The sequence below is a fragment of the Rhinolophus sinicus genome, linkage group LG07, assembly GCF_036562045.2.
Source record: "Rhinolophus sinicus isolate RSC01 linkage group LG07, ASM3656204v1, whole genome shotgun sequence".
Lineage (NCBI taxonomy): Eukaryota > Metazoa > Chordata > Mammalia > Chiroptera > Rhinolophidae > Rhinolophus > Rhinolophus sinicus.
In genome coordinates, this window is record NC_133757.1 from 20,939,218 (window position 1) to 20,962,665 (window position 23,448).

The 23,448-nt window shown below is 37.4% G+C and overlaps 1 protein-coding gene across 2 annotated transcripts in view; it reads left to right on the forward strand.

The window, feature by feature from the left end:
• Positions 1–21,538, forward strand: part of CFAP43 (cilia and flagella associated protein 43) — a 73,370-nt gene extending 51,832 nt beyond the window's left edge. Inside the window, exons 24-38 of one of the 2 annotated variants that reach the window (XM_019725074.2) lie at positions 1,593–1,799; positions 3,455–3,544; positions 3,840–3,920; positions 4,517–4,642; positions 7,320–7,439; positions 10,301–10,408; positions 11,971–12,057; positions 12,758–12,846; positions 13,404–13,617; positions 14,764–14,876; positions 15,579–15,738; positions 16,304–16,468; positions 18,310–18,390; positions 19,252–19,405; positions 19,595–21,538. In XM_019725074.2, coding sequence (XP_019580633.2) covers positions 1,593–1,799; positions 3,455–3,544; positions 3,840–3,920; positions 4,517–4,642; positions 7,320–7,439; positions 10,301–10,408; positions 11,971–12,057; positions 12,758–12,846; positions 13,404–13,617; positions 14,764–14,876; positions 15,579–15,738; positions 16,304–16,468; positions 18,310–18,390; positions 19,252–19,405; positions 19,595–19,761 — 1,962 coding nt within the window. In that variant the 3' untranslated portion in view covers positions 19,762–21,538. Of the gene's footprint in view, positions 1–1,592; positions 1,800–3,454; positions 3,545–3,839; positions 3,921–4,516; positions 4,643–7,319; positions 7,440–10,300; positions 10,409–11,970; positions 12,058–12,757; positions 12,847–13,403; positions 13,618–14,763; positions 14,877–15,578; positions 15,739–16,303; positions 16,469–18,309; positions 18,391–19,251; positions 19,406–19,594 lie in introns of those variants that run through there. The other variant, XR_012498434.1, reaches the window with a different exon arrangement.
• Positions 21,539–23,448: the final 1,910 nt, after the last annotated feature.

The following is a 23,448-nucleotide window of genomic DNA, read 5'->3' on the forward strand; positions in this document are numbered from 1 at the left end:
TAAAAATCTCTATGAGCTGTCATGCAAAGGCTCAAATTGAAATTTAATGCCAGTTAAATGATGTCTTTAAAGTACACAGAGAAATATCCAGATGGCTAGCCAGCATTCATGTTGCTTAAGCTGAGCTTGTGTACAAGAGTTGCTTTTATCCATTTTGACCGAGTTCTGTGACAACAGGTTTTTTCCAAAGAACATCCTACACTGGCTGACACCACAAACAAACCATTCTTCTACTTAGATCTTCAGGAAGCTCAAAGATAAAAGAAGTCCTTGAATGCCATCTTCTAGGTAACCCAGATGTCAAGTAGGACCTCCTTGTATGATCAAAATGTGATTGCTTATCTATCCTTTTAACCTGAGGAAATACAATTTTCTCTCCAAAATTTGTGTAACTTCTGGGGCTCAAGGGTAAGGGGCAGTGTCCCTCAAGCTCTAAGCTCCTACTCCTTACTTTCCACCAAACAAGTCAGTCTCAGAACACATCCGTGCATGTCTACTGAAGGTTTTGAAAATTCAATTACGGTGTTTGCACAAATGCAAATAGTTTGAAATTTAATATTGGCCATCCCTGATCCTACACTGGCTGACACCAGTCCTTCAGCCATGAAAAAAGTCCTTCAGCCATGTCTGCAATTTGTGTTCTAGCCTCCTGCCATGTTACCCTGCTCTCTCTTCCTATCTTTTCCTCTTCTCCACCTTCAACCCCTGAAATTCCTGTGCATTTATACTAAGGGCTATTTAGTTGCCTCTTTCCTTCTCAGCTTCTGCTGACTCATGCCCTCAGGGTCTCACTTTCCTGCTTCTTTATTAAGGCATTTTCCTACAAAAAGGAAATTACAGCCCAAGAGAAATTTCCTGGTGTCAGCTTTTAAGAACATTTTTCCACCCTGCTTTACTGGTTTCATCTTCAGTAGGATAGCTATATGGACTGAATTCTGATGGTAAAATAAAGGCCACTTTGAGGAGACCCATTGTTCTAATCATCAGCAGAGGTGGGGACAATCCAGTTGGACCCACTGCCACCTTAGTAATTGGCTACTCCAGCTAGCCAGCTTGTGTTCCCTTCCTACCTGAAGATGACATGACTATACAGAGGAAAAGTATTGTCTATGGTTTTGCTTCTCTGGGAGATTCTCTATACAACCTCTGTAGGCCATCTCTTCCTCACCACATCATCATGGTTCCAGAGAAAAGACATTTCCCAATTTAAATACTGCATATTGCCTTTTAAATATTTCATGATGGATTTTTTTTTTTTAAAGAACATACACAGAAGTAGAGAGAATATTCCAAAGAGCTTTCAAGGATTTATCACCCACTTCAGCATTTATCAACATACCTGCACATTGAGTTACACTTACATTTTGGGAAGTAAGTTGTGGTATAACAGTTGTTGTCTTAATCCTACCGATGGTGGGATGCCACTGTGCAGCTTACTGAACCAAGAAATGACTTACTATAAACAGTATTTTAGAAAGATTGATTTCCTGATAACTTGTAAACGATTTTGGAGGGAAAGTAAAACTGTGGAATCATGTTACCAGTAAAGGTATAATATGGGATGTGTTTTCAGTTACATGTTAATATTTCAGGATATCATTTACAAGGTAAAAACTGCTTTCAATAATGAATTTGATGCTGCATATAAGCAAAAAGAGTTTGAAATTGCACGTATAAAGGAAAGAAATGTAAGGATTCAAGAAATTATTTTAGATCTGGAATTGGAAGAACCTGTCTGGCAACCGGAATTTGATGACTACGAGAAGCCAGAGAGAATCCTTGTTGTGGAAAACAGTGAGGTACTGGCGACTTACATTATCCTACCCTTTTTTCTCCTGACATTTCCCCGAGCTCTTATTTATCCATCTTACTGTTTGCACTACTGGAAGCAACTCCATGAGGTGGCATTCTCAGTTACAAGTAACAAGAACAGTTGGCATAGCCTCAACAATAATGAGGATTTGTTTTACGAGTCCCGCAGAGTTCAGGGAAGATTTGGATACCACGCCTAGAAAGAAATAGGAACCCCAGACTGGAGCCTTGTGGGCATTCTGGAAGTCCTTTCTTCTTCATCTCTTAGCTCACTTCTCTCTGCATTTCAGCTTCCTCCAGCAGTTTTGACTTTATACTATTTCCTACTCTTGAGAGAACAGCTGGTCTGAACCAGAATCTTTTAGTCCCAATTCTGGATTGACCTGGGAAGAGGCTCCTTGGCCCAGCTTGGGTCCAGTGTTGGGCCACACTGTTGGGGGGAAGCCGCCAGTGCTCCAGCAATTACCTAGGTCATTAGGGCAGCATGCGTCCTAGAGAAAGGCGGTTTTCTGGGCAGCCTTATTAAAAGGTGTTTGGCACAGAGGCAGTGACAAGTAAATGCTTTAAGAAAACAATGAAAATAAACACATTTTATTTCTAAAAGTAAAAAGTGCTAGAGAATACTCAAAGAAAACCTCTTGCTCACATGAAATCAACTAAATTACTTTGGGGCAATCACATTGCTTAGAAGTAACAGCAAACACTTACACAGTACAGTCCCAGTTAAAAGCCAGGCACCATTCTAAATACCCTAGATAGATTGAGACTAATTTATCATTATAAGACCTTACAAGATAGGTACTAATACCTGCATTTTATAGATGAGGAGACTGAAGCACAGAGAGGGTAAGTAGCTTGACCACAATTACAAAGCTAGTAAGTAACAGAGTTAGGGTTTGAATCCAATTATAGTACTTCAGAGTACACCCTCTTATCCTCTGTACTCTATTGTTTAAGGAAGTTGCTTCTTCCAGAACCAGACTCTTGCCACATGACCTAAGACTGAAGGGCCTCACTCTGCTGCTCTCACCAGTGTCCTGCTCTGAGCAATCACTTTGTATGTGCATAATTCACCCCACCATGCTTGCTTCTTCCTATACCCTAATCCCCTCTACACTCAGGAGAGTGATCTCGTTAAAACCAAACATTATGTCTTTCCCCTGCTTAACCCCTGCAGTGACTAGCTGTTCATCTCACTCCAGATAAAGTCCCCGTGTTCACCCTGGGCCCGCTTCACTTCAGTTGTTCTCCCCACCTTGCTCTGTGCTGACCACACTTGCATTTTCACAATTCCTTGCATCTCCCAAGCTATTGACCTCTTGGGACCCTCATCCAGCAGGATTTGGCTTAGATGACATTTCTTTGGACCCATCCCCCAACCCCCCAACCTAAGTCAGGTCCCCTGTTATAATCTCTTTAGTGAAGGAGATGGATTTAGAGAGCTAATGGAGAAATAACCATGTGTTTTTTTCAACCCTCTTCATTTCAGATCTCATCTTTATTCCAAAATAGGTAATTGGTTGTGAAATCTGGACAGTCCCTTTATCCCCTTGATACCTTCTAACCTCCTCTTGGTATGTGGAAGGAAAGTTCAGTTGAATTTTGTAAAAATAACAGCAGGAAATAATATTTTCTCTTTCAGATTACAGCTCAAAAATATGTTAATCCGTGGCAAAAAGTCAAAGCAGAATTAATCACGGCCCATGAAATAGAGGAAGGGCTTCTATCACGGGTATGCCGTGTTGCTCATACAGTACCTGAGACCCTCCTTTCCTTTAGGGATACCTATTCCTAATTTGTTTGAAGTCTTGTACTTGAACTCCACTGTGGAAACACATCAAAGCTTTTGTCATGGTCAGAGATCACTGGAATCTGTGGCCTCTTTCCCCTCTCCCCTCCATATCACTGCCCACCCTCCCCAATCCTAAATGCAGTCATTCTAACATTGGGTGGGAGGCTGCCCCTGGGACCACCAGAGTGTCAGATCTCTGTCTCAGCCATCTTCCCTGACCCTGGCTCTTTCCCAGGGCCCTGACACCAGACGTCGAGCCCTGATGGACATGATGGGAGGCGTTCTGGAAGTCAAGAAGGAAGACATTTTGAGAATGGTGAGACTTCTGAATATCCTTGTGGAAGGTGGAATGGGGTGGAGAGTGCACTTCAATTTGACCACTTTTGCTATATAAATCTGAGTTTTAGAAATTCTACAGCAACAAATACATAATCTTATAAGCATACAACATCAGGCAAATAAGAAATTTGAAACCTCAGACCTGCCTTTCAATCTGACAAAACAAACAAAATCAAGCAGCCACAGTGGTTTTGGTCTCTACAGAAAGCACAGCTAACTCTGCACCTGTAACTCTTCAGATACACCAAGAAACATTCCCTTTGATACCTGATATAGGAGTCCCTGGAGCTCAGGTGTAGTTCTAGTTATGAAGATATCAATATTTACCTCCAAACCTGTTACCTAAGAGTCTGGGTATCCCACACTGCCCACTCTTGCTTAAGTCACAGAAAAACAATTATAACATTTTTTTCATGTTCTTTGGTCAAAATGTCAGGTCTTGCCAATGTGAAGAACTATATACCCTGTTAAAGGGCTCTTTTTTTTTTTTAACTATAATGATAACTCTGAGCTTTTATTGTACTGTTACATTTATATTTGAACTATAGTATATGCTTTCCTTTGTTTCTTCAGGTGATTCCTCCTCCTGCTTTCATAGAAAAACCTGATGCTTTGTGGTCTGAAGAGGAAAAGAAACAATTCAAAGACTATGAGAAAAAAGTCAAGGACTTAAATGAAGAAAGAGATAAGTATAGAAAGGTCAGAAGAGCAAAGAATTAATATACTCTACCGTATCCAGTGTTTTGTTTCAATACGCTTTGGTAGCTTAAGGATAATGTTTCAGCTTAAAATCTCAAGAGAATTTAGGAAAGTAGATGGACATAAGTTTAAAGAAGTAGAACAGTTTAAAACAAAAAGAATGTATTTCAATGAGTTTTTTTAAGTTCTTATTGATTTCAACATTTCGCACCTGGTTGCAATTCATTTTGTCCTCTATTCATTCTTCACATGTTTAATGAATACCTATTATAGTATGTTCAAGGCACTGCTCTAAATTGTCTACATCTATTAGAGTTCAGTAATACTGTTTCTTGATTAGTTCTCAATCTCAAGAAAAGGACTTGAAAGACAAATGGTGCAATCAGTGCAACACATAGTTTACAGTTTTAATTTGAGATTTTTGCAGTGCAGTTCTACTTTTATCTCCTTCCATCACAAAGAAACATTCCCACATTAACATTGCTTACAGTTATAATAGAGGTATAAAAGCTTATAGTATACAGCCAAATAAATAATATTCATTCCTCTGTGGAGAAAGTAAAAGCACACCACCATTTAAGGCAGGCCATTTTTTTTTTTAGCTGTTTAGTGGCTGTATCGCATGAACAACTTCTTTGAACCAGTTGTTAACCTATCCCTGTTTTTATTCATTACAGTCCTCTAACAGTGCCCTCGCATTTTATCCTAAGATGGTACTTACCTGAAAGCCAAAATGAGTAGATTTGAATGCAGTAAAGATTTCAAGGAGTTAGGGAATGGAGATAAGGTGGTAGCACTTACTCCATGGCCTTGCATTGTATAAGAGCGTGCACTGCTTACACCCTCACCTCCCTGTTCCTTGGTCATACTTACCTGGTAAAACCCAGCCTTGATTAAACCCAGTACTGGGCCTTCTCTGCACCTGCACCTGCAGTGGATAGAGAAAAAGAATACTGACTGGTTTCAGTCTAATGGCCTTAATTTTTATTAGGTCCTTTGTAAAACTGCTCAGCAATGCTATTCTGTTTTCCCCCAGCTTAGTCCACATTACCTGGGGGATCTTGTTAAAAATGCAGATTCAGATTGGGACGTTCTGAGGATATGGAAGCATCCTGAGATTTCTAACAAGCAACCAGGTAGTACAGCTGCTGCTGGTGAGCAGACTGTACTTGAAGTAGCGTGATGCTAGAGGACCACGTCACACGTTCTCCTCTGTCCTCCAACTTCTAACACCTGACCCCCTCAACTCTCTCTCACCTTATTTTCTGTTTCAGTGGGAGAAGAGAAGCAACCAAAAGAGATTTTTCTTACTCTTCTGTCATACATCCCACCCTCCTGCACTGAATCCATAGGATCTCCCTGCCTTTCTATTGCTTATGGATGTAATGGCCTTGCATCTACCCAAGCCTGGTCCTCCACTTGTGCACTAGATCCATGCCATCTGACCCATTCAACATCGTCACTCCAGCAATTTGCCCCCATTTCCTGCATCATCAGTTTTTCCCTCTATAGGATTTTTCCCACCAGCATAGACACAGGCTGTAATCTTATACGTACATTTTATACATCACTCCTCTTATACAAAAGAAAAAGAAGACTTCCTGGAAGAGGATTCTGGAGTTCTTCCTACTCTTCTTGTGACTTTTATGTTAGTCTGAATTTATTTCAAAATAAAAGTTAAAAGAAAAAAGTCAAGGAGTGAATTGAGACCCAAGGAGTTCAATCCACTACTCAATAGCTCCTCAAAAAACTCCAAAAACAATTTATGTTCACTGTCTCCAATTTCTCTCTTCTGAATTTAAAATAAAGGGGGAGGGGATGGAGGGAGGCAAGGAAGAGAAAGGGGATAGATACTGAGCAAATGATAAAGCAAATGGGGCATAACATTGGCAACTGATTAAATTGGTAGAAAGTATATTAAATTCTTTGTGCTGTTCCTGCAACTTTTCTGAAAAATTGAAGTTATATCAAAACTTAAAAGTTACCAAAAAAGTTAAAGGTAAAACTTGTTTGTAACAATATGTCTAGACTTGATCTGCAGATGCTGTTCTCCTTAAAAATATAAATTTATAGCTTTTCCCTTATCTACTATATGCTTAGCTCTAAGTCCTGGTGGAATTTTTTAAAAAGGAGGTGGGACTTTTTACCCCTGATGTAGAACTGTTTGGAGAGACAAAACACAGAAAACAAGAGAGTAAGCACACACACACACACACATACACACACACACACACACTCACTCACTCACTTTTTTTATTACCTTAAAATCTAAAAAATTCCATGAATATATATTGATGACTTTTTTGTTTGTTTGTTTGTTTGTTTTGTATTCATGACTTATTAAAACATCAAGATTTCTTTTCCAAACCAGATTGCGTGCCTGGAAATTTCTGTTCTGTAGAGAGTCAGGATTTTCTGGAAAGATTTCCTGCGATTTGTTTTACTAGGCCTACTGCTGCCTTCATCATCAGTGATTTTTAACATTTTTTTAAGTGTAATCTTTTCTAAACAAAAGATTCACAATATACTAAACAAATTGAGGTGGAACATCTCTGATTGAAGGGGGCGGAGGCCCAGAACACCTCACAAGTCTTGTCAGCCACCTACCCCACCTACACCACTTCCTAGTAGCATTTGATGTTCTTAAACATTAACTTTGCTATTGACTTCATTTCAGTCATTAGAAGCAGAATTGAGGAAACTTCAAAACTCAATTCAAGAAAGCACACAGAATTTTGATGACTATTTGAAAAGACTCTTTGAAAGGAGAGTGAAAGCAGAGATAGTTGTCAACCAGGTAAATGAAAGTTTTACTTATATGACCTTTTCTTTTAAGGAGGCTCCAGGGCCTCTCAGTGTTGTTGGGATAAAGACCAACATCCTTTCTGGCACCAGGTCCTGCAGACTCTGGCCCTGGCTCCCACTACAGCTTCATTGGTACCACCCTCCGCCTCACCTGCCACACTCCCTCCTCTGGTGCCTTGAGCACACACACCAGTGTCATCCTTCCACCTCTGCCAGTAATACTCTGTGCCAACTTCTTTGCATCCTGGCCTATATCTATTCATCTATCAGGTACCAGTTTAAAAACTAGTTCCTCGGACTAGGTTATATACTCTTCTTTTACTTTTTAGTACTTATTGCACCTGAATTTTAATTTATATGAGATTACTTTTTAATGCTCCCAAGACTATGAGCTCCATGAGGGTAGGGACTGAATTTGTCTTGTTCATCCCTGAATCTCTAGCAACTACCAAACGGCTGGGCTCATACTATATGTTAAATGAATGAATGATCCACATGCCCAAAAGATCAGATAAATAAAATCTGGCTGAATTTGATTCAGCAGTAAGGATATAAATGAAGTGTGCAGTAACTAGAAGCAAAAAGACCAAGGAGTGAAGCCTTTAAATTCTGAGGGAAAATTATTCCAAACTTTGGATTTTATACCTGGCCAAACTATCAACTAAGTGTAAGAGAAGAATAATATTTTGAGAGATTCAAGGTCTTGAAAATTTATATGCACCCATTCTCAGAGAGCTAGTCAAAGATGTGTTTCACCAAAGCAAGGGACCAACCAAAAAAAGATGAGGGTAGGTAAGGGAACCTCTGGGAAGGTGTCTGTATCCTCAGGGTCCCCACAGGAATGACACACCAGAAGGGTTACATTTAAGAGAGTTTAATGCAGGGACTTTTTACTGAGGTCCAGTCAGGGTTAAGGGAAACAGCAAGAATGGTGAGGCACATGGAGACTAGAAACAATGGAAAGCCAGCATCATCTCTTAAAAGGCAAGAGAAGGGAGCTGTTACCAGGACCCAGCAAGACCTGTAGTCATGGGAAAGGATTCGCTCTTCCTCAGTCATGGCCATAGATAGAACACAATGACTGAGTCAGCAGGAAGGAAATGTACCTATATGGTAGTTAGGTGGGGAGATTGGGAATGAATGCCCCAGCATCAGTCATAAAAGCAGTATTTGTCATAATGGCCAAAAAGTAGAAACAATCCAAATGTCCAACTATGAATGGATAAATAAAATACGCTTTATTCATATAATAGAACATTGTTCAGCAATGAAAAGTAGTAATGCATGCTACAACAAGGATGAACCTTGAAAACATGCAAAGTGAAAGAAGCAAGACACACAAGGCCACATATCGAATGATTCCATTCCATTTATATGAGGTGTTCAGAATAGGCAAGTCCATAGAGACAGAAAGTTAATTAGTGGTTGCCTTGGGGTGGAGGCAGGGAGACCTCTGGGGTGGGGTGGGGTATGGGAAGAAATGGGAAATGACCTACTAAAGGATTTCTTTTCAGAGTGATGAAATATTTTAAAATTGATTGTGGAGATGGTTGCACAACTCTGTGAATATACTAAAAACCATTGAATTATACACTTTAAATAATTATGTGGATTGTGAAATACACCTTTATAAAGCTGTTATTTTAAAAAGATATGTTTAGAACATCTTCCATACAAGACAATGACGAAGCCATCAAAGACTTATCAAAAGGACTCAGGAGCCAACTTTTAAAAGTTCCCTAACTTTTAAATGTTAAGTGGAATATTAAATGGAACAATTTAACACTCAACAATGATAATAATTGCATTTAACTGAAGCCCATCACATTTGTTTAAATTTGTGATATTTTAAAAAGAAAAAAGTCCAATTGTTCACCTTCAGAGGTTGACCACCAATTCATTATCTAAAAACTGATAAAGAGAAAGCATCAAATATTTATTCTGCCTTCCTATATGAACTATACCACTAGGTAACCAAAAAGCAGATAAGGAGAACCATCTCTTTATAAAATAATCTCACTTAATAAGTGAAAAATAAATAATAGAACTAGAATATTACCATTTTGCAATTCTCAATGAATTAATGGATCTGGGCATAGCTGCTAACATCACAAAAAGAAAGACAACCTGACATTATATGTCTCCTGATCAAAGAACACTTACTGTCTTGTCAAAGGGACCAAACATGGATCTGATAAAAACCTATGATCCAGCTGCCAATTTTCAGGAAATACATAGGATAAAGGACCTTCATAAACTCATCATAAGTATGTAGTTAGTAAAACCCAGACTAGGTGAAACTACAGATAACTACAAATAAATGTAAGGAAAAGAAAGGGATGGAAGGGAACCTGCGGAGTATAGAGACTTTAAAAAAAATGTGACCATTTTTTTTAATGGACAAGTTATACTATAGTGCCTAGAGATATGTCCTTGGGTAATAACGCTATAAAGAAATGCAAAGAAATGATTACTATAAGTCAGCACAGTAGTTATTACCAGGGTTGAGATTATGATGGGCACACGTGAAAGGGGCTTTGGGCAGCGGCAAAGTTCAGTTTCTGGAGCTGGGTGGTGACTACAAGGGTGTTTGCTTTTATGAGAACTCATTAAACTATATGTTTGTTTTATATGTTTTTCTATACATGTTTTATCTTACAATGAAAAGATGAAAAAGGTGAAATAACTGAGTCATTATTGTAACAGTTTATATTCCCATTTTCTTAAAAAGGATTTATCTTACCTGTATGTCATAAACTTGCTTGATGAGTGCCAAGTCTATGACCTTCGATAGAAAATCCTTTCTTGGGCAGGAGTATTGATCATTTCCATCCCTTTAAAATATTTCTACAGGAGGAATTGAAAATAAATAACCTTATATTTTCTTTACTGTTGGATGAAGAAATAAACTCCAGAGAAACATTCCTAAACAATTACCTTACAAGGAAGCAGGAGGAAAAAGTAAGTATAGTATCTAATATCTGAGTACAATAATTTTTTGATAGACGTGTTCCTTGTTAATAAGAGCTCACACGCCTAGACCCCTTCCTTCCATCGCTCCTGCCACATTCCTGCTCAGCTGTATACGTTCTGCGACTCCCTGTCTGGGACTTTGCTGTAAGGTCAGGTAAAAACACCCACTCCAATCTGTTAATAAAGTTATGTGATTCTGCATTTACAATGATTCAGTCAAAAGAACCATATACCTTTCATGTAACATATGGTTTATAAAATGAGGCCATATAGCTTCATAAGTGAAAGGACCCACTTTTAACCACTGACTGGCTATGAGAACTTGGACAAGACATATACCCTTTAAGCTATTTGCAGACTCTTTGCTAGAGAATATTGTTCTCTCTGGACCATTTGGCACCCTAAGTTTTACTAATCATGTAAGTAGTGGGTTAGCTTATAGAATAAAAAGCTGTCATATTCTGAAAAGCTATCTAATAAGTAGGAGCATGAATAGATATGTTTCACTAAAGAGACAATGAAAACTAAATGCTTGTCACAAGAATTTTCAAAACATGTCAGCTTTTACTGGTAATATTAATAAAGGACATTTATAACATACATACTTTTTGCTAAGAGTCTGTAAAACAGCATAAGCAAAGCACCTTCTAAATACAACTGTACTCATAACAACCCTGCAGGGTTTTGGAGGTCCTTCACAGATGCAGAAACAATCTCAGAGAGACTGGTAACACTCTTCAGTCACCCACTGGTATGTAATGTAGCAGGAACTGGAGGTGTGGAAATAAACAAAGACCATCCAAATAAGAATACAGACTCTTTATTCAGAGCTTGGGATAGTAAAGGGAACAGCCACCATCATTTGTGTTTGGCAGACACTCAAAGGCAGGCAGGGGGATGGGAAAGCTTTGAAATGAAAAGAGAGGGCTTCAGGTGCACCCTGATCACGTCGTTGGCAGGGGGAAGCTGAGGGCAAGTTAATTAGAAACCAGGAAACCTATGTGATTGGTTTAGGGAGCATATTTAGCTTTCTCTGGTTGGTTCTAAGTTGAAAATGGTGGCATAAATTAAGAAAGCTGAAAGTTATTGTCCAAGTCTTGATAGTTTGGAGCTGATCGCTGCAGAGTTTGTGGGCCAGAGTTCTATTTTTATATATGGCCTGGCCATTGTCCGTTTATATACTCGTATTCAGTCTCTCAGAATCCAGGTCCAGGCAACTCCTGAGCCTGTGTGTTTTCTGTCATCCATACGGCCCTCCCAAGAATGTACTGTGCTCTGTAGTCACTTATATACTCACAGGTTGCAGGCCCTATTAATTGGTCATGATATCAATTTAGTTTCTGGCTATACTCAGAAACAGGTGATTGGATATTGGTTCTTTCAAAGTCTCCAATTGGTTTACTTTCTTCTGTAAATTTTATCTGCAGTGGATACTTCACTGACACATTTATCTTGTACTGGGAAATTCCTTATTTTTTTGTTATCCCCAATATTTTTGTTTATCCTGAAAAATCTCCAGTTCCAACTGGCTGTTCCTAATGTTGTTATAGAACCAGACTTCAGAGGCCATCCAGAAAGCTAGAGAAGACCTCGATGTGTACAAGGAACACTATGACAACTTACTGGCAGAAGACAAAGTGAGAGCCATTGTCTCATCCGCTCACCAATGCACTAGAGTTGCTGCTGCCTGGATTGGGGGGAAATTAAAAGAAATATAATTTAATTTCCTCATAGATATTTCTCCTACAATAATTCTTAGTTACCGGTGAACTTCATCCTATGCCATTGTATATTTCTGAAAATCACTGTGTAAACTTCTCTGGTTTAAGCTTTCTCTTGCACAAAAATGAGAGATGTCATCTAGACTTTAGGGCTTTTCAAACTTCAGGTTGCAGGCCCTATTAATTGGTCATGATATCAGTTTAGTAGACTATGACCAGCAATTTTGTAATGGAAAAGAATATAATAGAAAAGCATAAAGAAGAATGGAGGGAAAGGGAAGGGAAAGAAAGGGAAGGAGTAAAGTGGAATGGAATGGAACAGAATGGAACGGAACAGAACAGAAGTAGAATTAGAATAGAGTACCTTGCATGTTTTACGGGTATTATTTTGTGTTTTCTAAAACCTCTTATATGAAATATTTTTAACTCACTGATGTGCTTCCAATTCAAAATAAATCTCTGAGAAAGCCTTGCACAGTGAGTGCTCACCCAGTAACAAGTCTACTTTATAAACCAAGTTTTCATGAATTTTTAAAATCAAAGTGATACAACCCTATATTTTAAAGGGTACTGTCAACAAATAGAATGTTTCTGGCAGTAATCTGTTTGTCCTTAGGTTCTGGATCGCAGCTTTAAAAAGGAATTTTCTGAAATTCCTAGTCATCAGGTGGAAGTGCTCTACAAACTTTTTAAACGCCGACCAAGGTTTGTTTCTCCTTTAATATCATGTTTCTGAGAAAAAGTTTGTAAGTGAACAGGAATGCTGTTAGATTTCAGCTTTTACTCGCAATTAGAAGGAAATATTCAGCCTAACATCTTTCACATGAAAATTTTCAAGTCTTGATCATAACTCAGTTTTTTAAGATTACTCTTATAGTTAACGTGCTTGAAGAATACCCTTCAACATTTGTAAAGCTGGTTTATGGTGATGAACTCCTTTAGGTTTTCCTTTTCTGGGAAACTCTCTCTCTCTCTCTAGAAAGTGAGATGTTTTCTAGTACCAATAAATTTGCCAATGCTGACAACAGTTAGGACATCTATAGTCCAGCCAAGGTCATGTTTGGGGGTCTAGAGAGTATGGATGGCCAAAGTGGGTGTTTTCCTCTTTTGACTAATCCACCCACCTGCCCTCAAATGCCAAAGAAAAGTGTCGTGCAATGTCATACGTATGCTAAGGGTCATATTATAACATGGATTTTTTTTTTTTTTTTTTGTCTGTGTGAGAATATGAAAGGTTGACGGGCTTTTATTCATAATACCAGGATTCCCAAACCGAAAGTACACTCAGATGTGGCCGGTACTGTGCCTTTTGGAGAGCGACCAGAATCTGGGAAATTGAATAAAGATGCCTTTGCCCAGTTAATGAAAGGCATGGATGACATGGACAATATTAATAACATGCCAGAAGGCTTGGACCCCTCGGTCTGGGAACATTTCTGCATGACCAGACGAGTAAAAGTGGAAAATGAACAGAAAGTATGTAATAACATTTTTTTCATTTCATTTAGTTTATTAATATAAATACATAGTTTTTAGTGTACTAATATAAAGTATATAGTTTATGGTGGTCACTTCCAGAAAAGCTAGTTATTTAGGTTTTCCTCCTAGGGTAGTAGTTAGTAATATTAATAATAATGATAATGAAATAAAATATTAATCTTAGTGCTCTTGAGGGCCACATATAGGCCTATACTGGTGTAGACCCACATTGTCTGTGTGGTTATTGTTTACTGGAAATAAATATGGCTAGTTCTAATTGAGATATGCTGTTAGTGGAAAATACACACAGATTTAAAAGACTTAGTGTTAAAAAAAGTAATGGAAAATGTCTCAATATTTTTGCATTCATTACAGGTTGAAATGATAATGTTTAGAATATATTGTGTTAAATAAGATATATTAGCAAAATTAATTTTACCTGTTTAATTTCATTTTTATAATGTAGCTGCTATAAAATTTTGAATTACATATGTGGCTTGCATTCATGGCTCACACTGTATTTCTCTTGGCTGGCACTGCTGCAGACAGAACTTCCTCTCGCCTCTCTGCCCTGGTCTTCAGTAGTCCTTGTCTTTTTGTGTAGATTAGAATTATATTTCACCAGAACCAACTTTATAGTTTTGCTAGAATTTTTTTTTTTTTAATGTAGTAAAGGGCAACACATTGAGAGAGTGTTTAATTGGGAAGAGGCTCTTCCTCTTGTTGCTTCTTGACCACATTCTGCCTCCCCTCCTCCAAATTCCCTAAATTCAGTGCCACATGTGTCAGGCTGGCATGTTTTTGCTAAAGCATCTATGATTTTATAATTTTATCTAAAATGATGAGAACAAATTTTAAAATAAGATATAAGAAAAATTCTAGTTGCTTGCATATTTGATTTTCAGCAAGAAACAAATTTGACACTTTCCAAATTATTCATGGAATGTATGTGTAAGTTTTATATATCTTATATTGCATAATGGCAGGGATATGCATTTTTATTAATCTCTTAGAAAGATGGGATTGTTAAGCCTTTGTAACAGCATTAAAAGATGTACGTTTTCTGAAGTTCTTTAAAATTAGTTTGCTTTTATTTCTAAAGCTCCATATGTTTTGAGATGTCTGTGGTTTGGTTTTTTTCAGGTAAAGCAGAAAGCTGCTGGCTTAGTGGAAATGGTGGCTTTCCTCCGGAGGAGAGTTGAGGAGGATGACAAGGTGCAACAGGAAATTGAAAAAGTGTTCCAAGAACTCATTCTGTAATTTGAACCTATCATTCATGTTCATTTATTCAAAGTCTAAGCGAGGGCTTCGTTACGTTGCATTATCACAGGGGAAGAATGCCTACTCACTGGTTTACAGCTGGCAGAGACTGATCTATTACTCTTGTTGGGCTTTATAATTTCTGTTTGAAAAAGTGCATTTTGTTGCATTACACCTTATTTCTATTGCCATATTTACAGCCACATTGTTAAATACTTCTATGACATTCCCAAATCCAACATTATACATCATTTTCAGATCTAGGCTGTAAGGAGAAATATGAATTACCTAGAAATAGATTTGATCAGTAGCTTGTAGATTAAACATTGTTAATAGACTATCAGGAGTCAATGCATAGTCAGAACTTTAGTACATTTGTTATTTGGTAGCATCATTATTTTCTTCCAGCTATGATCACAATTATGTGAACCTTTTTTTAAATCACAAAGTAAACCTTTATGAATGTATTTTTGTCTCTACAATTCTTTGAGCAGCCCAAGTTCAATTCCATACTAATAAGAAGAGGTATCATAGAGACCTCTAAGAAAGTTTATCATTGGGAAAATATTTTCCACATTAATCTCTAGCATGTTTTCCTTCAGCTGAAGGAAAGTTTGGATTTATAGTCTCAGATAATAGGTGAAACTTGAAATATAAATATAGTACAACTACTTACTTTGAAATCTTTTTCAATTTAGATTACAGGAAGAGAAAGTGAAATTCCAGTTGAATTTGACAATCCAACTTCTCCTTAAACAAGGACAAGTAGAGCTGGAGAACTTCCAATTATTACTGGAATATACTGATGCAATTCTCATCAACAAGAATATAATTGAAGACCTGAATTCTGTGATTCGGGTAATTATCATTTTTTAAGGAGAAAAAGAAAACCCAATTTACCACCTGCTATACCAAATATTTTTCATTATTCTCCCATTTCCATGACAAAGGTGTTCATTTTCTTCTGGCTTACAGGGTTTCTGACAAGATGCCTACCACATTTTTTTTTTTTTAATCCTTGTTCCCCTTAATGTAATGTGTCTGCCTTTGAGATTTTCTTTTTCTCTTTCTCTTTCTCTTTTCAGCAGTTTATCCATAGCATCAGGAAGCAGAAGAGAGAGTAGGGTATAAAGGCATACAAAATGGAAGATTGGTGATGGCAAAAGGAGCTCCTATCTAATCATTGACATATAAATTGGCTATACCATTCAAATGTATCTTACAATTCATTCTGTTTAGTAAGCTTTATAGTGATCAGATTTTGCCCAAGTAATTTTTTAATATTAGCTACGTTTTTAAAAGTAGATAAAATTATCTATGATCCAAGTGTTTCCTAATAATAACATCCAGCTTCAAATATTCTATATTCTTTATGCAGAATTGTATTATATGAATATCAAAATGTGCCTTTTTCTGTTTAAAGACTCAAGGACAAAAGAAAGTTACTAGTATGATGGAAAGTAAAGATATCCACAAAGGGATATTTCAGATTGAGTGGGAACATAAGAAAATGGAGATGGAAATGGAAGATCTAAATCAGAAGGCTTGGGATATTCAGATGTTATTTTTTTCAAGAGAACGTCAAAAGGTAAGTTCTACCTTCTCCACTATATAACTTTAATTTCATTCATTGATGCATTTTTTTCATTCAACCCAGTATTTAATAACAAGCCTCTGTGACATCAAGCATTTTCTAAGCCAGTAGTATAATATGCCAGTGTGCCTCTTAATTCTGTCTTTTTCTTCTAGTAATTTACATTTACTGCTTTTGGTTCTTTGTGACCCATTCAGTTGTACAGTTCTATCTTGCAGTTCACTGAGGATTTCCTAATTGTCAAATCCAGTGGTCCCTTTCCCAGTCTTCACCATCTCTCAACTCTCTATAGTATTTGACCATCTTAATTGCCCATTCCTTTGGCTTTTTTTTTAATATACGTTTTATTAGGGAATATTGGGGAGACATTGTGTTTCTCCAGGGCTCATTGGCTCCAAGTGGTTGTTCTTCAATCTAGTTGTGGAAGGTGCAGCTCCTTGGCCCATGTGGGAATCGAACCGGCAACCTTGTTGTTCAGAGCTCGCACTCTAACCAACTGAGCCATCTGGCTGCCTTCCTTTGGTTTTTATCATCCGTGTTTTCTCCTGATTTTCTTCCAACATCTCAGACCACTCTGCCTCTTTTACTGATTTCTCTTTGGCTTCTAATTCTTAAATATTCTTTAAGATTCTGCCCTTAGCTCTGTTTGTATTTCTTTCCATGCCCTCTCCTCTGATGATCTCTATTTCTCTAACTTCAATGATCACTTCTAAAAGACGAATCTAAGCTCTCTGGATTCCAATTCAATTCCAATTGCAATCCAACTTGTTTGGCCCTAACCTCCTTCAAGCTTTATTTCCATATTTCCCACCTCCCAACAGCAACTCTTTCTTGCTTATTTCTGTTCTTTCCAGCCACTCACTCAGGCTTAAAGTTGTAGTCCTCTTTGAGTCCCTTCTTTGCTTTGCCTTCCAAGTCTTTCCTAGTTAATCTATTGTACTGCCTCATTCTCTATCCCCACTGCCTTTACCCTGGCTCAGGACTCCTTTTCAGTGATTTAGGCTGTTTTGTAATAATCTCCTAACTGGTCTCTTGACCTTGGGTCTTTCTCTTATCTAACCTATACTCTATACTACTGTCAGAGTAATATTCCTATTCATTTCTCATAACATTACTACTCTGCTCAAACAGTTTAAACTGCTACTTCTTACCTGGCAAATGAATTATGAAATCCTTAGGTGGGTGCTCAGTGTCCTTCAACCTAACTTTTCAAATCCATTCCCGCTGTTCTTCTCATACGTCAGTATTCCAAACTGACTATTGTTTTCTAGGATCCTATGTCTGTACCTAGTTCTTCTACCTGGAATATCTTTCCTCATTTTATTTTCACATCCCAAATGTCTTTTTTAAGGTCTAGCTTAAATGCCATCTCTTCCATAAAGCCTTTTGATTTCCCCAGTCCAGAGAAACCACATCTCATCTCAAACCACCTTTGAATTTGCATGCCTTTTTACATATTTTCTGGTGACTAATCAATTCTACATGTTCTCTTTTTCTTGGAAGTAAGTCATGTTATCTATCATTAGACTTGCCTCAATGTCTTTTAATATGGGACTCGAAGGAGATAATAATTATTTGGTGAACTTCAATAAATTAATGAATCAATGAGAAAATAAATGCTAGGCATTTGTAATTATTAACATATGGGTGAGCATACCAGTGTCTAAATACAAGTAAATATTATGGTGCAAAAAGTCAAATCAATCTTAGATGGATAATTTTTATGAAAACAGTAACTTTCAAAACTAAGATAATCTTTATAAAGTTATCTATTGAAAGAAATAAAAATAAATATCCTCACACATATGGTGGGTTTTTTTCTTCTTCTCTCAAAGTACCTAAATGAACCAAACTATGAGACTCTGATTGCCATTCAGATTGGAATAATGGAAGAAACCATTGCTGTTCTAGATAAGGTAAGTCTCAAAGACACTGATCATTGTAGTTCCAATAGTGATTCATTTGAACAAAGTAATAGTGTTCCAAATTATTAATTCAAACAGAACCTAACAAAATCTTGGTCCTTTATTGATATTCAGGATGTAATTGGAGGTCCCTGAATAGTGTCTTTGTAACCATAACAAGTCTGGTAGACTAAAGCACTTCTTTTAATATTAGAATTCACCCCTTGGGAGATATCTGAGTATACATGAATTTCCTATTAAATGTTAAGTTATGATTTGTGTAATAGAAGTGTTGATAGTCTTTTCTTGGCATTGCTTTTTCATAACTGCTTAACAAGTGTTCAGTTTTGATTGTGTAGCATATATAAAACGAAAACAAAGTAATCACAAAGCTATGTGTTTTTTATCTTCTCTCATTTTTAAGAATACAAAGGGTGCAAAAAAATGTATACACATTTTAAGAAAGGAAAATTGTATTTAAATTGTAATACTCAATATATACCAACAACAAAGGATGAATACAAGTCACTTTTGACTTCTGCAATTACAAGAGGTGCTCAAAGTGGTTACCATCAACGTCCAGACTCTTATGATTATGGCTAGCTACTGCTTGAGCAACGGTGACCAGTGTTCACTTGTATCCATTTTGTTGGCAACCTCGGTATATAAGATTTTCTTCTAAAATGTGGGTTTGACATACCATTCTATCTTTCAACTAATAATTTAGGTAGCTACTATGTGCAGGCATTATGCTAGGCACCAGGGATATGGTGATTAGACATCTTAATGACAATTTAAATTTTAATAATGTCTTTATAAAATACACTTTTTCAAAATTATTTATGTGGGGTGTCATGGGAACAAACATTTCAGACCCACAAAAAGAATGTGGAAAACTGCAAAAAACTACTAAAAAAACTGGTCAAGTTCGGCAATCAAAAAGATGTAGCAAATTATACTCTAAGCTGCAATTTAAGAGAAGAGTTGGTGGCTGTGTCAGAGAGAAAAGACATCTGTCATGCATTAGGTAAGCATCTTTTTTCTTTACTTAACTGTAGGTTTCTTTAAAAGTAATCAGTATTCCTGAAATCTATACAGTTGTTATAAAGCTACCAGCATTTCTTCCACATGCTTAATTGACTCTGAGTGCTGTTTCTATATTTAAAAGTATAGCTAATAATCCAATTAATTCCTTTTTTCTTCATTTTTGGGATAGGGTCTAAACTGACTTGTGAAAAGATTGCCCAAAAACGGTATGAAAACATGATGCAACAACAAAAGTTAACAAATATTTCAAAAGAACAAGCCGAACAGATTTTAATACTGCAGGCTGAAGTTGAAAGATTAAGAATGAAAACATTTCCTGCTCTTCTTCCAATGTAAAAACACTGGTGGGAAACACAAGGCTAAATCAACCATTTAAAAAATAATTTCATTTGATTAAAATGATTTTTTTTTATTTTATATCAGGAAACTTAAGTGGAACCTCTTCTCAGTTGCATATTTTAATAGAAAATTATTTAACTTTAGTCTTAATCATTATAAAAATGTTTGTCCTGCATGAATAAATGTATAAAATATCGTGAATTGTTTTCAAGAATGAACAAGATTTTAACTCAGAAAGTATTAAAAATCTATTTTATTTATTTGGTCTTAATTAGATCAATAAGTATTTTCACAGCAATAGTATAAAAGTCTTAAAGACAAAAAGAAATTATTCTTAGCCACCACTGGCATTTCTAATTTTATAAAATTATCAGATAATTTATGCAACTATGGATGTTGTTTGTACTTTTCTATATTTCCCAAGATTTCCTCAATAAGCATTTCTTCTCTAATCAGAAAATTTACCATAATGTTTAAGATTATTCCTTGTTCTAGCAATGAGAACAAGGTAAGCTGTTTACATTTACCAAGCCATAAATCATTTGTAAATTACAACATATTTTCTTCTATATAAACATAACATAATCTTGTACATTTCATATTCATTGTTACGGAACTCAATCTTGTGCCCTACCCAACAGGGTTTGGCAAACAGAATGTTTTCTGATTTCCGTAAAAAGTTTATTGCTGTATTCATGTAGATGATGATAACTAAATAATGTGATTAACTGGTCAGAAAACTGCTCTGCCCTTCCATAGATTGTGAACTGCTGCATTCCAAGATGATACCATTGAGCTTATTGACCACAATCTCCAACTGATGTCAATGCTCATTGTTCTGAAACTTGTTAATTGTTAAGTTTAATCTGCAACACCATGTCCAGTGTACACTGGTGTCAGTCAAGCAAGCGAGCTATTATAAAACCTTCTATTTATAAAAAAAATATTTAGGAGATTTAAAATCTTTTATTTAGAAATTTCCAGGCTAGTACCACAATTGCTCACCTATGCACTGATCAGTGCTGGGTGGGAATGGTAAGAAATTATAGGATCAACATTTTTGATGACTCCTCTCCTTAGTACTAGAATGACTCGTGAAGTAGTCAGTTCGGCTGATTCAGCAGGAAAGTCCCCATGGATAACCCTACATCTAGGGTCCTTCAAAATTAACTTTGACAGAAGGACTGTGTAGGGTGAGAGGATGGACCCAAGGATGGAGAAGTGTATGATAAGTACAGATACTTTGTACTTAAGATGGAATTGTCAGAAATTTTCTGTCCTGTTGCTTTGAGTCAACCATGGATATACTAGAGTTTTGGTGTTTCTTTTTTCTGGTGATACAAATTCCATGTCACCTAAATTAGCTGCCTGGAGGCTCCATTAGCTAACAGCGAATGCCATAAATTTCACTAGATAATGCTCTGTGGATTCCCAGATCTTAACAAACTGAACAGCCTGTGTGATTTATTTTTCTCAGTGGCCACCGGGGTGACTCTGGCAATGCTTCTTGCTTGAATGCCACAGCTTTGAGGCATACATAGAGTGGTTAGGAGGAACCTCTTGCCCCAGGCTGTATTCTAGTAGCAGCACTTTTCAACAGGAGGTACTTCTGGTTTGGGGGGTTAGCTTTGGAAGGGCACATGGGTCATGCACCTCAACCTACTCTTGATACTGTCCATGGTACTGATTCCTCTCAGCTTCTGCTGAGATAACAGCAAGTATATTTTTACAGCCCTTTAAATTATATTATTAAGAAATATAATTAATTGGGTCAAACATAAAGCCTATGGCTTTAAGCATAGGACCTAAATCCTGGTTTCAAAATCCTGGCTCTGCCACTTCAGTTTTAAACAACTACTTAGTTTTTATATAACTAATCTTAAATTTCTTCATCTTGAAAATTGGGATGTTGATAATTGTAATACTCAAATGAGTCAACATACTTTTTAAATTGACACAAAGCAAGTGCTAGGTGGTAGCTTTCATTTTTATGAAAATGTTATTCAATGGCTTTTAATACAAGCATACCTTGTTTTATTGCACTTTGCTTTATTGTGATTCACAGATGTTTTTTACAAATTGAAGGTTTATGGCAATCCCGCTTTGAGCAAGTCTATGTTTCCAACAGCATTCACTCACTTCATGTCTCTGTGTCACATTTTAGTAATTCTCACAGTATTTCAAACCTTTTCATTATTATTATTTGTTATGATCACGTGTGATCTCTGATGTTACCACTGTAATTGTTTTGGGGTGCCTCAAACCATGCCCCTATAAGACAGTGAACTTAATGGATAAATGTGTGTATTCTGACTACTGACCTGTTCCTTTCCTTGGGATCCCTATTCCCTGAGACAAACATTTGAATTGGGCCAACAATCCTACAATGGCTTCTAAGTGTTCAAATGAAGTAGCACATCTCTCACTTTAAATCAAAAGCTAGAAATGATTAAGCTTAATGAGGAAGGCATGTTGAAAGCTGAGATAGGCTGAAAACTAAGTCTCTTGTGCCAAAATTAGCCAAGTTACACTGGGAAACCAAACAATTCATGGTCTGGAACAGAACCCACTATACCTCTGAGTATGCCTATAAGTGCATCCCATTAAATGGAGGTGAAATTCAGCAGAAATGATTTTAAAAAGAGAGAAAAGGACCACCTCTCGTGTATCCCGAGGCCCCAAACTCTTCCAAAAGCCTGATCCATATTCCACGACCCACGTCCTGTTGCTGGCGTGCCCACTACTGTGCTGTTGGAGCCTGCAGCACCCAGCCAATGCCTTGGAAATGCCCATTACTATGACCCTATCTGCTCTTCTGAACGCTCCCAGAATCAGATTCCTACTGATGCTGTAGTTTCTCCAGGTGAACATGTCAGGGTGATTCCAGGGGATGTGCTAGTCAGCAGTCAGCAGCTGTAGACAAAAGCTAGCACCATCAGCAGGGAAACCCCTTCCTCTGCCACATTTCGGCTCTTTGGCTGAGCAGCAAGCAGTGATGGAGGCTAGTAGGCACAAAATAGTACAGCTCCCCAGGGGTGCCCACCCAGGAAGCCCAGGGCCAGGGGAGGACCATTGAGGCCTGGACCAGTCCTCTTGGGTTCACAGAAGCCAATGGCAATGGCAGTGTCTAAAAGGCAGAGGAGATAGGAGCAAGTATGGACACTAACACTTAGACTGGATGCAAGAGCTGAATCCTTGGGTCTCTTGCTAGGCCACATATTAACAGCTTGTTAGATTACGGGGAGGGACTGGGCTAAAAGTGGGGTATACTTGGAGGACGGGGCCTACTAGTAGGGAGGAACTTTTTTTTAAGTGTTGTTTTTTTTTTTTTTTAACTAAAGTTGTTTTAGCCTTTAAAAGGACCCAAAAACAGACATCCAGAAAGCCCTCAAGATAGACTGGAAGTACACAAGCTTTTCTGCCTCCAAGGTTACGAGTACATAAAATAGCTCAGCCACAAAAAGAGATGAGCTTTCTTTTCCTGAGCAGAATTCCGAATTCTCAGAGACTGGCTAGCTTGGGTCATATTTCTATATATGGCCAGGATGACAGGTAACATTGTACAATGTGGCAGCCAGAAACACAACCCTATGAAGGTGGGTTTCTGGCTGAGGAGTAACTGAACTAAATAGATGGAAAGCCCTTCAGACTCAGCTGTGATTTTACCTACCACTCCACAGGCCT